This window comes from Cetorhinus maximus, chromosome 8, assembly GCF_964194155.1.
Source record: "Cetorhinus maximus chromosome 8, sCetMax3.hap1.1, whole genome shotgun sequence".
NCBI lineage: Eukaryota > Metazoa > Chordata > Chondrichthyes > Lamniformes > Cetorhinidae > Cetorhinus > Cetorhinus maximus.
The window spans coordinates 24001929-24017902 of NC_135886.1; the positions used below are offsets into that span (position 1 = coordinate 24001929).

The 15974-nt window shown below is 41.0% G+C and overlaps 1 protein-coding gene across 1 annotated transcript in view; it reads left to right on the forward strand.

Annotated features, from left to right (window-relative positions):
• Nucleotides 1-15974, forward strand: part of celsr2 (cadherin, EGF LAG seven-pass G-type receptor 2) — a 328955-nt gene that overhangs the window by 241834 nt on the left and 71147 nt on the right. The window contains exon 9 of the mRNA XM_078547792.1: nucleotides 5969-6135. Within this exon, the coding sequence (XP_078403918.1) occupies nucleotides 5969-6135 (167 nt within the window). The remainder of the gene's footprint in view (nucleotides 1-5968; nucleotides 6136-15974) is intronic.

Genomic DNA, 15974 nt, shown 5'->3' on the forward strand with positions numbered 1-15974 from the left:
AGTGTCTGCAGTTCGGCTTTCAGATCAATAATCCTGATCTGGAATTTCTCTTCCTGTATACACTTTCTGCAGACCTGTTTGTCATGGATCACTTTGGTGTCCAAAAGCTCCCACACTCCACAGCTGCAACATAATCCCTGTCCTGCCATTGCTACTTATGCTATTTAGTTAACTTAATTTAATTACTCACTTAATTAACTTAGAATAATTCCTATGTATACTGCACCTCTTGCCCCCCTCCCGTGCATTGAATTCCCAATGAACCTAATTCGCTATTCACTCGGTCTCCATCTCACTCTGGCGTCGTCACCTGTCTCCTTGTGCGCCCCTTACTGGATAGTCAGCCCTTCCCCGACTCTTCTTGGAATTGATGCCTTGAATGTACAAGTCATTTTGTTCAGAGTTATGATTTTTTTTTTAGATTAGTTCATGCTCTATGGATCAATGTGATTTATTTTAACCCTGCCCGCTCAGCAGAAACAAAGCGGATGGGCAATTAAGCCAAACAAGTTAGTTACCCATTCAGAGCTGACCAAAGGACAAGAATTACTTCCTACCCGGCTGAAACTCACCCCGTTGTTGGGCCAACTTAGACAGTAATTGGCAGCGCCCGGGGAGATGAACAGTCCTTGACCAGACGGGAAGAATGTAAATGAGTTTGGAAAGAAAGTATTTTTAAAAATAATTAACAGAAATCTAATTGTTTAAAATATTAAACAAGACTGATGTATAAATTAAAATAAATTGCAATCAGGGGTCTATTTTAAAAAAATTCTTTGTTGTCTTGCGCAATTGTATACTACAAGATCAGTATGCAAATTTACTTTGGTTTAAGAGGAAATTAATTTGCACAATCAGGATGATGAGGCCATAGATAGCCATGAAGGCTAGGGTTAAACTGAGCCAGCATAAATCCCTTTGAATACGAACATATGGAACTTTCTGAATGGATCATGCATTGGGGAATGGCTCACAACAAAACCAGTATAACAGAGCATTAGACAGAAACAGATTTATTTGAACCATATGGTGACAGATGCTACAGTGTGAAAGATTGATTAAATCTGCATAGTTTGCACATATTCTGGGAAAGTTCAGCAACACTGTCTTCTATTTTACTGAAGTAATTTCTAAAACAGATACATAAGTTTGGGCATGAGACAGATACAGAGGTGCATCTCCTGGCCCAACAAGGAAATTTTCAGCCATTCCTGCCCTCCTGCCCTGAACTCATAGGATGCTTTCTCCCCCTACAGTTGGAAATTGTCCAGGCTAACCCTGCCAAGGCTCGAACCAGTCCCTGGGTTCAACAAGTGGACCAAGACAAGATTAATCTTTAAGAATCTTCCTCTTTAGGATTCCAAGCTGCTTGCTAACCCAGACCCCAGTGGTAGGGTTCACATGCTCCCTTGTTTGAGGTTACTATGCCTCTTAGTCTGGACTGAAACTCTCTGCTCAGGGAATTTCTCTCTTTTCATGTCATTTGCAGTGTAAGGGAAAATGGAAGTTCTGTACCTTACAAAGCAACAAGGTGACAGTCAGAAAGAATGGAGATGCAGTTTAACAGGTTCTCTCCCATTTCCTTAGTGGTTTTACCAGTTTCTCAACCAAGGTATGGTAGAACTCCCATGAAATTTTGAGGTTTATATCTATCCAAAACAGAAAAATTTGATTTGATTTTTTAAAGTTTGCATAACTATGTTAACAACATTCAGCAGCACATATGATGAATCCCAATGTTCATTAAGTGCTATATAAAGCAATATATTTACAATTCTATACTTTTGACTACCCATTTTTTAATAATCACATGCAAAAGTACTTAGATTCGATTTCTTTCTCTTACTGGTCGCAGCATTTTGAGCTTTAAAACTGTAAATTGGAGATAGATTGAGAATAGTTTTTTGATAAAATTTGTGTAGAAAAATGAAGCTATGCTCCCAGTGACACTATGAATAGGAATTCTGGCTGTTGTCCATTTTCTCCACCTGTGATGACACTGGAATGGGAATTTAAGTTGGCTGTGAGGAAAAATTCGACATAAAATATTGGTTTCCAGGCAGCCTCCAACCATCAGTCTTAAACCCTGTACTCTGGAATCAAATGAGTATTGAAAGACGCCAACAAGCATTTGCAATACTTGGCTCCCCAACTCACAAAGAAAATGAGCATCATGACTTGTACATATAGGAATTATTAGATGAAAAAAGACCAAGGTGCATCTGGTTTGCCTTCCTCCATCCTGGTAGTCATATGATACAACTGTAATTAAGTTGTTGACTAATGCTAGTAATCAATCTCCTATTAATTAATCTACAGTATACTCAGACATGAGGCAAGGAAAGCCCCCAGTCAAGGAAAACTTTGTGAGCCATAGGTCAAAGCTATCTGTCTCTAGCAAGCATGCTGCACTTACTTTATGCAATGTCGCAATATTTTCTATAACTGTATTATCTTCAATGAGGCTTCTTTCAGTGGACTTCCTGTTGCAGTAAACTTATAATAGCCTTACTGAGTGCATAGAGTATAGCCAAGTATGCTATGTACTCATGTTGCTGCATCTTCAATAAATCTAACATTAAGTCAAACATCAATTTGGCAAATTGAAATGCCAGTGTCACACAATTAGACTACTCTACCAATTCCCCAGTGATGGTGCTGAAATGTAAGCTAACTTAATATATGTTTATTACAGTGACAAAGGGCAGTCTTTCTTAATATATAAATGCAAAGTGACATTCATTGGACAATCTAATTTAAGGATTGCCCTCACATGAAAGCCCAAAGCCCCATCAATGTTTTATCTGGCACATGCTTTAATTTTGCATGGGAGGGTTTCTTGTAATAGGGTCAAAGGTGAATGAGTGACTTATTTTCGTTTCAGCTTCAGGGCTAAGAGTTTTTATATTTGTAAACTCAAAGATAAAATGATGCAGTTCACTACACAAGCATTCCCAGGGGCAGAACTATTTTGCTTGGCAGGCGGGAGCACGCCTGACCCGTTCGAACGTGAAATGACGCACGTTGACGTCGGCCGAGTGTGCCAACGTCAGTGCACAATAGCTCGGTCGGCAGGCGCATGCCGGAGTCGGCAGCATGCCCACCGACAATTAAAAGGCCTGTTAAGGCCATTAAATAATCAATTAACTTAAATTTTTTGCTGCCCGTCCAACCTAACTGTTGGCAGGCGAGAAGGCCAAGCGGCATTTTTGCATTTTTTTTTGAAACCTCGCCCACAGGCGGGATAAGGTTTCTAAAAGCAAATAATAATAAAATAAAAGTTTTAAAATTTAATTAATGACATGTTCCTGCTCATGTGACAGGGTCACTTGAGGGGACGTGTTTTATTACATTTTTATTTTCTTCATTTTCTTTTTTAAAAATGCTTCATCTCCCTGAGGCAGTTCACTCGTGCGCATGCACAAAGCATGTGCTCGGCTGCCTCGCCCCCCCTCCCCCCCCCACCCCTGCCCCCGCACCCCCAAGGCAGCGCTGAGCGCTGCCACTCCCGTTTCACGCTGGGTGGGCCTTCATTGGCCCGCCAGAGTGAAACGTGGTCCGGTCCCGATCACAGGCGGCAGTTGGCTTCCCAACCGCACCCCCCCCCGCCGAGCCCGCCCACCAAGGGAAAAATCCTGCCCCAGGATCTCAGCACCTCAGATCCAATGTCTACCATATTGTTAGACAGAAGAAGCACACGCTGCCCTGTAAAAACTGTAAGGGATTATATAGAAAAAAAACCTTCGCCACCTATGATTGAATTTCTTTCCTGGCTTCTCTTTCTCCTGCACTCCTTTCTGTACAACACACTAATAAAACTAACTAAAACGATGCAGGAAAACAAAAGCCTGTGTATATACACAGTTGCCTGGAGCAATATCAGGAAATGGAAACTTGGGATGTGCACAGAGGGAATGCTGTTCTGTTGTACTTTATGTCGCCTTATTTCAAAAAGATGAGTGCATCAAAGTAAGTGAAGCAAATTCAAGTATAAACAAATGAATTCAATTCATTTTGCACCTGGAAGACAGCACAAAAAAAAAGAGTGAAGTGATGCATTTTGGAAGGAAGAATGAGAGGAGGCATTAAAAACTAAATGGTGCACTTTTAAAGTGGGTAAAGAAACAGAAATCTTTGAAGATGGCAGGTCAGGTTGAGGAGGGGGACATTGTTTACGTGGTGAGATATTATGATCAGGCGTGTATGATCTGAAAGGATTGTGGAGCCAGATTCAATAGTAACTTTTCGAAGGAAATTGGATAAATACTTGGAGTAAAAATTGCAGGGCTATGGGGGAAACAGCAGGGGAGTGGATCTAATTGGATAACTTTTTCATAGCACCAAGTGGCAAGATGGTTAGAATGGTCTCCTTTCTGTGCTGTAAGATTCTATACCTTCTGAAACTTGCGCACATCTTTCTTTCTCTGATTGTCTTTTTTTTTTAGTTTTTAACAATTTGTATACTGACCAAGGTGAGAAAAGGCAGTGCTGCGTCTCAGAATGTCTTCTTATGTTCCACTCAGGCTCAACATTAGGCTACGTAAGGATCAGGCTGGATGTACAGTGATCTCCCTCTGCTGTAGCTCAATCAATGAAGCATCTCAATCCCAATTTTAGAAGGCCTCTCAAAATCATTAAAATACCATATTCATTCCCTACAATAGGTAACCTTAAAGTTTCATTTGGTGCTGAAATTTGGGCAGTTTTGTATTGCAAAATATTCATTTGCAGCCAAGTGTTTTCAGACTTCCCAAGCTCATTTCACTAAGATTAGACACTTGCATGCCTTTGGCTTTGGTTATCATTTTGTAAGCAGTGAATGAACCAAGCAGACCCCTGTTGCACAAAAAGATACAGTTCTCTACTCTAATTGCTCCGTTTTTGATATTAGGCAATACAGATTGGGAATGATGCAGCATGCCTCTGCTTGAATTATGTCCCAGCCAAGCGAAGCAAAAGTCAGCCAGGGTTTCTTTTCCTGCTTGTCATCCAGCAGCCTCCCCTGGAATTGCTTTTGTATGGACATCAGGGGAGTATAATTATTGGCCGCAGTACCCTCCCTGTGGAATTGCCTGGCAATGATACTCCTGCCACATGAAAAATGGTCAGTGGGATGAGGTTCATCAAGAAGGCAACACTTTCAGGAGAATGGGAAGAGAGGCCCTTGTCTGAAAAAAAAAAGGAGGCGGAATGTATTTCTTTACTTCTAGGTCGCTTGACATAATTCAGGTATGCTTTCTGACAGAGAAGTGAGAGCTCAGACTGGACTTAATGTTTTCCATGGGTGCCAACAGTGTTGTGGTTCAAGAAGGATGGATTGCAGGGTTGTCAGTTTTGGCCATTTCCCCCTATGATAGAATATCTCTTTTACCAGGGGCTTTCTATGAATGAAATAAACTCATTGCGCCTAATTTCTAACTGATTTATCGCTTCTGTTCTTTTATTTATTCAACCTTCGTACGGAGTATCATGAATCTTGGGCCTTCACCTTGGTTTGTCAATTCAAAAAAAATAAGTAATAGACAACTGTCATATTTGAGCCCAGCAGCCACCCACCAGTTTGAGATAACAGACTTGTGTTAAGCTAAAATAAAAACAAAAAAATGCTGGAAATACTCAGCATGTCTGATAGTATCTGTGGAAAGAGCAACAAAGTTAACAACACTTCAGGTCAATGACTTATCATCAGACTGTTAAGCCAAAGTGCATGAAGGCGAGTTAATATGCATTGACTGTCAGGCCTCTTATACTTTGAAATTGGGGAAAATGTATCTTCTGAAAGGTTGGAAGAATTTGCAGCACATGTTGCTCTATGAAGGAGCTCTTAGAATTTGTGGATGGTTTCTTTAGGCTGCTAGTTATTAATAGTACTGTGGATTGAAATGTAACTTTTACAGTTTGTTTAATATTTCATGTAAACCTCCCAGAAGATTATAGCAGTGAACTGATTTTTTTTTTTTTTGCCCAGTAATGGCCAGTCCCCAGCGGTTCCTGGGCAACAGCCTTGTTTCATGGAGTAATCTTGTCAGCACAATCACTTTGCCCTGGTACATTGGGTTGATGTTCCGTACACGGCAGGCAACTGGCATCTTTATCCAGGCAGACGCCGGTCAATTCTCAACGGTCAGCATTCAGGTTGGTAATTTCCGACATTGCTTCCTATTTTTAAAAATTTAACAGATTATTTGTGTGGAGATGTATAAACTTTTCCTGTGTTAACCTCAAAGACCAGGGACTTAGGTGGACACAATACTTCAGACCTTTTGAAAATGCCTCGAGTTATCTTTTAATGATTAAGTCAGCAATCAGGAGGAATGCTAGCGTGTTAAAAATGAAAACAAAGATAAAAGAATGCAAATGCTTCAAGAAAATATTTGTACAGTGGACAGTCCATATTGTATTTGTCTGTTTAACTCTTAGACTGCAGCAGGCCGAAGAAAACTGCTTTCGCAAATTTTCAAATCATACCGTAGTACTGAAACAAGCATTAATATTGCATAATGTCGGGAGCAGTTTCACTAATGTAATATTAAACATAGAGTAAGCATTAACACAGCACAATTTTAATTCAGAGTAAGCCCCATTCCATTACTGAACTAGATAACCCATGCTGACAATCCAGTGCTGCACTGAGGGAATTTTGAACTGTCTAAATTTTGAACTGTGTTCTTCAGATCGAGGATTAGATCAACGTCCTTTCTGCCCTCTTAGGTGGTTGCAAAAGAGCCCATGTTACTACTTGAAGGAGAATTGGGGATTTTAAACCCTCTCACCACAGTCCAGCATTTTGGCCAATATCTAACCCTCTGTCATCAGCAGAAAAATAGTTTAATTGGTCATTCATCTCATTGCTGTTCGAGGGACCTTTCTAGGTGCAAATTGCTGCCGCATTCCTTACATTACAACAGACACTGCACTTGGGAAAAAAAATTAATTAGCTGGGAAGTGGTTTGGAATGTCATGGGGCTATGAAAGATATATAAATGCAAGTTATTTCATTCTTATAAATAACATGGACATTCATTATGTACTCTAGAAGGATCAAGCCTATTACTGACAGTTATGGAACACAACAAAACTCCATTGCAGTAAATAATATGTTACCACATGGAGAAATGACTATTATAATGATTCACATATTGTACAGATGTGAAGCTGGATTATTTTATTGTGCTGTTTATAAAATCATGCTAAGTTAATGTGCAAGATTTTAGACAAAAATGTTTGTGTAAAATTGAATTTGGTAAATGTAGTTGCTAGCCTGTGAGCTTATTACACTTTGGTACATTTGAATGTAGCCATTACTAGAACAAAAAGTTGACAGAAGTGTATTCCAGGTTGTAGGGAAGAGGAAGTTTGTGCATTGTACTGAGGACTAAATCATTAGACTGAGGATGTATGTGTAAACCTCAAAACTCCACTTATCATTTACAGAATTGCATAGTTTAAACAGTATTTGTTTCAAAAAGAGCCCTGAATTATAGACTTTGTGATATGCTGCGACAAAGAAATTATAGACTGAAAGTGCAACAGGACACGGGACTGCCATAAATGAAATAGCAGGAATACCGAACATTTGATCATTTTTAATTGCAAGGGTGAAATAACATGAAGTAGATAAAAGTGCTGTTTGGAGTATGCTTCTTCCAAATTTTTATTTTTGACTTTATTTTGCATACTTTCTGCCATTTTGAACCTTACTATCATTCTGGCTTTTAAAATCAAAAGTAGTTTCTTCTAGACAAATTAGAAATGCTTTTATCCTCCTTATCAAGTCATTGTAGGAACTTTGCTGTAACTTTATAGGGTACGTTTCCTTTCATTGGGAATCTATCCCCAGATAATTTGTGATCTGAAACCTTTTATACTGCATAGCCACAACAATCACAGTCACAAGCATATCCACTGGTCAAAATTTTGTATCACCTTTGTTCTTATAGACAGCCAGGCATATTGTTTTAACTGCTTTAATTCATTTTTTTAAAAGTAGCTTCAGGAAAGATAAGGATTAGTTTGGATAAAGGGGCGCACACAAAATATTAACCTATCCTTCCATCATTTAGATGCTGATTAATCTGCTGTACACTAAAATACTTTTAATAGTTAAAAACACCAGAAGCTAGAAAATACTGTGATGACAATGAATGCATGTTTATTGTATTCATTTAGAGTTCATCTGTTATTTTAATGGAGACATTATAAGCCATCTAAAATAAGCAGGTTAATCCCTAAATAAATAATTGACAGGAAGAATGTCATAAGAATACATAGTTTATCTCTTTTTTTATTGCCAACAGTCATTTCTGGCCATCATTGCAGCTTTAAGCCAGACAACAGTTTTATTTTCTTACGCTGAAAGCATTTTTTTTGAAAGAGGCAAGAAAATATGGTTGATGGGAAAAGGCACAGGGAGCTGCATTTTGTGCTCTCGGGTGGATGTGACTGTCCCTGAATGAGGTTTGCAGTCACTTACAGGTTTAGCGATTATTATTGCCACTCCTCATACGGATGTCCGTCATTTTAATAGGGACAGTGGGGCCTCTGTCTCCACTTACTGCACAGAGATAGCCACCATACTGTATAAGTGAAAGCTCTCTAAGCTGGAGAACATCACCCAGGTGTCATACTCATCCACAAGGAGGCCAAGAGTCTACATCATGCATCATTGCAGCAAAACCCCAATCTTTTTTCAAGTGTAACACCTTGCACTCCAGCCCCTCTCACTTTATTTCCAAACACTGGCATTTAAAAAATGCAGAAATATTCCAATATAAAGCAAGTAAATGTATCCATTCCTAGGAACATCCGGCATGCCTTACAAGAACCGCCGGAGCCAGTCTTGAGGGAAGTTTACCTTCACAATTGTTTGCCAGCTGAGACACGGGTTGAATGCTGGGGGTTTGTTTTAGTTTTTGAAGATGTGGAAAGTGGAAGGTAGTGAGTTGGCTGCCTATTAAACACCCTGCCCAAAGTAAACGAAAAGGAATATCAGGCAGGGGATATAACTGATAGCCAATCCATTCCTGCCTATTTACTGCTACCACAAAAATCACAGAATCACAGTGCAGAAGAGGCCCTTCGGACCATCGAGTCTGCATCGACACGTGAGAAACACCTGACCTACCTAATCCCATTTACCAGCACCTGGCCCATAGCCTTGAATGTTATGATACGCCAAGTGCTCATCCAGGTACTTTTTAAAGAATGTGAGGCAACCCACCTCCACCACCCTCCCAGGCAGCGCATTCCAGACCATCACCACCCTCTGGGTAAGAAAGTTTTTCCTCACATCCCCCCTAAACCTCCTGCCCCTCACCTTGAACTTATGTCCCCTCGTGACTGACTCTTCAACTAAGGAGAACAGCTGCTCCCTATCCACCCTGTCCATGCCCCTCATAATCTTGTACAAAAAATTGAATTGGCCAATTTGTACCCACCTGTTGTGGATAAAAACTGAATAAAACCAGCTGTAAGTATGAATCTCAGAAACATTCAGCTCATCTTAAAGCTACAACTGATCTAATGTAAATTCTCTCTTAAAACTGCTCTGATTAGTTGACATTGACAACCATTAATTCCAATGAAGAAACTGACATGTGGGTTGAAAATGTCAGTTCAAATGACAGACAACAGCACATATAACTTTGTGGGGGAAGAGCAGGCTGCTGATGAATTTGCTGCACTTATTTAAATTACATCGTTAGATGGAAGCTGAAGAATATGATATATAAATTCTCAGGATATGTTCAACATTTGAATTTCCCCTGTTGCTCACCCAGTTCGGATATGATATGATGACAGCTGAGTGCTGTCTTAGCAGAAGAGCTCACTAAAAAGATTAGGAACATGAAATGAAAAATGAACTGTTCTTTTAATGGGACCACCTGTCTGGAGACCATTTGATGATGATGTATTGGCGATTTTACTGCTTAAATGTGTAGGCTGATATCAGTTTTATTCATCGTATAAAATATACTTTTTCTAAATGAAAAGTGCCAGGATTGCCACTTTGGAACCATGCCAATTTGGGAAGTTATAGCTGCCAATTCTGCCCTGACTCAGCCTGAGGAACCTGACACAGTTTTCCTGGTGTGTGTGAGAAACACTGATGGAAGCAGTAGGCCATTCAGTTCAGATCTTCATAGAAGTTAGCGACGTGAGGAAATTAAGCTTGTGCCACATACCACGTACTTGGTGTCAGCTGTTGGTAGCACTCTCATCTCTGAGTCATAAGGTTGTAGGTTCAAGCCCCACTCGAGATCTGAGAAGAAAATCTGGTTTACGCTCCAGTGTGGTAATGAGGGAGTGCTATATATGGACATGCTGTCCATGGCACTATTTCATAGAAGAGCAGGGAAGTTACCCCCAGTGTCCTGGTCAACATTTATCCCTCAATCAATATCATAAAATGGATTTTCTGAACTTTATCCATTTTTGTTGGTGAGACCTTATTATGTGTTTACTGGCTGCTTTATTTTCTACATTGCAACAGTGACTACACTTCAGAAAGCATAAAACACTTTTGCTGACTGTAAAGAGACTTGGAGTCATTAAAGGCACCATATGAGTGCCCCTCTTTCTTTTACTTCAAAATAAATCCATTTAAACAATTTGAAACAGACATTCGGGACGAGGAATAGGCTTAAGTTTTAAATAATAAAAACATACATGGAACATGACAGTTCCGTCACTGCGGAAACGCAAGGCTTCTTATAGATACTTGGGATAAATAATATGATGGCAGCCAACTGACCATGAGAAGCCCAGCACAGAGGCCTCAGATACTCAACATGCCTAAATGAGGTAAAAGACTTTGATTTAAAATAGGGCAATTGCCTCATAATTAGGTTTGATTATCAGAAGGTACTGTAGAATCATTGTGAGGTTGCCTTTAAATTTATATGAAGAATGGAAAAGCACTGGGACCGAATGAAATAACCAAAGAGATTATTGAAGGAACAGGAGAGCTAGGAATTGAAAAACTGACTTTTTTCACCAACAAGATCGACAACACTGGTATTATCTGTTAAGATCTAACTAGTTCTGTTTTTATCGCTTTGCCAAAGGAACCTGGTGCAGTAGAATGCAAAATGCCTCAACCAATCAGCCTAATGAGTCCTGTACTCATCCTCAGAATCCTAATGGCCAGCGATAGAGAGAAAATTAAATCAGAGATTTCAGACATTCACTGTGGCTTTGTAGCAGATAAAGGAACAAAAAAATGCAATCTATCTTTTAAAAACAAATTCAGTACATCTGCCCTTGTCCTTCTTGTAATGGATACTCCTTCTCCACCTCCAATTCCACATCCTTGGTGCCGCACATTGTCCCACGCAAAGTTCTGGCACAAAATAGGATTCCAGCTGCCCTCTACTGGTCAGTGATGCCATGGTGCATCCCTGGTTCTTGGAGCACATAGTGAATGTTACAGCTGTACATGAACTTGGGTTATCATGCTGTTTTATGTGCAGGCATGGAGAGCTTAAGACTCATGTTACACATGACCCTTAACTGCCTGAAAGAGGAGACTTTTTTCTGTCTTGTTTGACTTAAATCTTGCTCATAAACACTAGGGAGTAGGCTATCAGGAATAAATAGAATAAGAACCATCTCTGATTTGTAATGACGCTTGTCTGACATCCAATATTGGATGAGCAGAAATTTTCTCCTGTTAAATATTGGGAAGACCAGAGCTAAGGGGGACAAAATTGGACAGCCTCTAAAAATGGATGCAAAAATCGCAGTGTGTGATTTTGATGTGTACATGCAGTGTGATGCAGGCGGGATGGCAACATTGAGCTGCCTGCTCATTAATGATTGCTGCATGTAGCCTGCCCTAACTGTGCTGTTCATTGGCTGCATGCATCAGCAAGGTGGCCCAATAACATTACTTGTGAGTGCTACTTGAAGTTAGCCTGGACCTCTTAAAGAGAGAGTGCATTGTGGCTGCTGGAGATGCTGAGATCCTTCAGAATAATGCTGAGCAACAATAGCTGACCATGGGAGAGCATGTGGTGCTGTGTTAAAAGCCTTGGTGGAGGTGGAAAGGATGGGAGACCCTGCAACTAGAATGGGTTGGAGGAGTGGGGGGCGGGGGCAAGGGGGCCCTCCAGGCATATAATGAAAAGGGGACAGATAGTCATAGAAGTAAATGACAGGCATTTAGCCCCGAGGACTTGGATTCTGTGCTTTAAGAAGTTTAATGACCTCAAACAAGTGGTCAAGGTCAATGAATGAATCTTCAAGTGTCACATCCTGCCAACGCCACTCGCCTCAGCCACTGGTTAACTCACCACACTCTCATCACTTACCTACCAACAATCTCTACCAGTAAGAACTTACACCTAACATGCATTTGCTTCACTTCACCATCACGTACTTAGCAATGTTGCAAGCCTAACACCCACATCTCCTGAACACACTGCCATCTATTCAATCATGACGTTAACCCAAACAAATTGGATCACATTCACTGACACACTTCTCTATCTCTCTCTGCTGCAGCCACTGGGTTAGCATTTCATAGGAGCACCAGAACTGGCAAAGGCACATGGAAGACAGGCTATAAGGAAATATGTAAGGGTAATTAGGTTTTTGTGCAATGTGGCATGACTTCATCGATAAATTTGGTTTGTAATGTGTATTTTTGTTGGTTCTTATCTTTGTGATCAAGAGAATGGTGTGATGGTCCATAACAGAGGGAAGATCAGTTGTGGGCTGTTGGCAGAATTGGGGTTCCAGTTACTTGTATCGCAGTCGAATTAGTTCTTCATGTGCAGTCAAGGCAGAAAGTGGCTGCCTAGTGATGTGACCTCCCTTACTCTTGCTCCTCTTCTTTGTCCTCCTTTTCCTCCTCCTTATGCTGCTGCTCCTCAGCTTTTCATCTGACAGGTGGTGGCAAGGGCTGTTCCCTCACTATGGCAAAGTTGTGCGGCATGCAGCAGACCGCCACAGATCTCAGGACACTCTCAGCTGAATACTGCAGGGCTCCTCCAAAGCAGTCCAGGTAGCGAACTGTTGCTTCAGGGCATCACTGGCCTGATCTTGCAAATTTCATGTAGAAGCATGGTTCTCATTATATGCATGCTGAGTATGCATGTGTGCATTCCAAATCAGAGGGCAGAATTTTGCCCTTGGCGGGGATGCTCGGCAGGGGCGGTCGGGAAGCTGACCATCGCACCGTGATGTCATGCTGGAGGGCCAATTAAGGCCCACACAGCGTGAAACATGAGCAGCTGCACTGAGCGCTACCGGTGGGGTGGGGATGGGGTGGGGGGGAGCTAGCTGGCCGAGCGCGAACTTCACTCATGCGCGCAAGTGAGCACTGCATAATCTCCCTGAGGCACGGAGCTGCCTCAGGGAGATGAAGAAATATTGTTATAAAAAAATTAAAATGTAATTAAACATGTCTCTCATGTGATTGTCACATGAGCAGGGACATGCTATTAATGAAAAATTAAAGTTTTTATTTTATTTTCATTTGCTTCTGGAAACCTCATCTCGCCCATGGATGAGCTTTCCAAAAAAATGCAAAGGCCGGGCTTGGCCTTTAAGCCTGCCCGCCCAATGTTAGGTTGGGCGGGCAGCGAAAAATTTACTTTAATTGATCACTTAATGGCCTTAATGGCGCGCCCGCCGACCGAACTGTCGCGCGACTGCGTATTGACGTCGGCATGCTCGGACAACGTCATCGCACATCATTTCGCACTCGAGCAGGTCAGGCGCGTGCCCGCCCATCGAGTGAAAATTTCTGCCCAGTGTGATGAGCCATGTGGTCAGCAGATAGCTCTTTTCATCCAGTAACCACCATCTAGTTTGGAGTGATGCCTGAAATACAGTTGAAACACTGACTGCCACAGAGTGAACACTTCATGACTGTTACCAGGATACTGGACATTGACCTGCATGATGGCAGCAGTGGACAGATTTCAATGGTGACCTCCTTGGTGAATGACAAATCTCTAGAGAATACAGGCCCAGTCTCCTCAATCTCTCCTCCTAGGACAATCCCGCTATCTCAGGAATCAGTCTGGTGAATCTCCATTGCACTCATTGCACTATGGCAAGTATATCCTTCCTTGGGTAAGGAGACCAAAGCTGTACTCCAGATGCACCCTCACCAGGGCTGTATACAATTGCAGTAAGACATCTTTACTCCTGTACTCAAATCCTCTTGCAATAAAGGCCAACATACCACATGCCTTCCAATTGCTTGCTGCATCTGCATGTTAGCTTTCAGTGACTAATGAACAAGGACACCCAGATCCCTTTGGACATCAACAATTCCCAATCTCTCACCATTTAAGAAATACTCTCCATTTTTGTATTCCAACCAAAGTGGATAACTTCACATTTTTCCACATTATATTCCAGCTGCCTTGTCCTTGCCCACTCACCTCTCCTCTCTAAATCCTCTTGAAACCCCCTTGCATCCTCCTCACAACTCAAATTCCCGCCTAGTTTTGTGTCATCAGCAAATATAGATTGTGATTAGCTGGGGCCCAAGCACTGATCCTTGTGGTACCCCACATGTCACAGTCTGCCAGCCTGAGAGTAACCCATTCTCTGTTTTCTGTCTGTTAACCAATTCGCAATCCATGCCAGTATATTACCCACAATCCCAGGTGTGCTAATTTTGTTTGCTAACCTCTTGTGTGGGACCTTATCGAAAGCTTTCTGAAAATCCAAATACACCACATTCACTGGTCCTGCCTTACCTATTCTGTTGACTACACCCTTGAAAACTCCTTTCATAAACCCATGTTGATTCTGCCCAATCCTACTACTATTTTCCAAGTTTCCAGTTATCACATCCTTTATAATAGATTCTAGCATTTTCCCTGCTACTGATATCAGGCTAACAGGTCTGTAGTTCCCTGTTTTCTCTCTCCAGGCTTTCTTAAATAGTGGGGTTACATTTGCTACCTTCCAATTTTGTGGGAACCCATTCCAGAATTTATGGAGTTTTGGAAGATGTCCACTGATGCATCCACTACCTCTACACTCATCTCTTTCAACACTCTGTGATGTAGATAATCAGATTCAAAGGATTTATCAACTTATAGTCCCATTAGTTTCTCTAGTACTCCATTTTTTACTAATTCTATTTTCTTTCACTCCCCCATTCTCTCCAGCCCCTTAGTTCCTCCGTGAAGGCAGATCCAAAATATTTGATCAGTTACTCTGCCATTTCCCTATTCCCCATTATAAATTCTCCTGTCCCAGCCTGTAACGGGTCCACATTAGTCTTTGCTAATCTCCACTTTACATACCTATAGAAGCTTTTACAGTCTGTCTTTATGTTTCTCGCTAGTTTACTTTCATATTCTCTTTTCCCTTTCTTTATCAGTTTCTTGGTCCTCCTTTGCTAATTCTGAAATGCTCCCAATCCTCAGGCTTACTACATTTTTGGTAACTTTATAAGCCTCTTTATATGATATAATACAATCTTTAATTTTGCTTGTGGCCACTTTTCCTGCTGGGTTTTTATGCCCCAAAGAATATATATTTGTTTTAAACTACGTATTAATTCTTTAAATGCTTGTCACTGCCTGTCTACCATCATACCTTTTAATGTAGTTTCCCAATCTACCACAGCCAACTTGCCCCGCATACCTTCGTAGTTTCCTTTGTTTAGATTTAAGATCACTTTCAGATTTACTGTAAATTTTATCTTATTATGGTCACTCTTCCCTAGAGGCTCTCTTACAGCAAGATCGTTAATTAGTGCTCTTTCATTGCATAATACTAGATCTAAAATAGCCCATTCCCCAGTTAGTTCCTCAACATACTGTCTCATATACCAGAAATTCATCCCCCACAGCATTAGTGCTAATTAGGTTTGCCCAGTCTATGTGTTGATTGAAGTACCTCCCAAGATTAATGAATTACCCTTGTTGTATATACCTCTAATTTCCTGATTTATACTGGGCCCTACATTACCACTACTGTTTGGTGACCTATGAACAACTCCC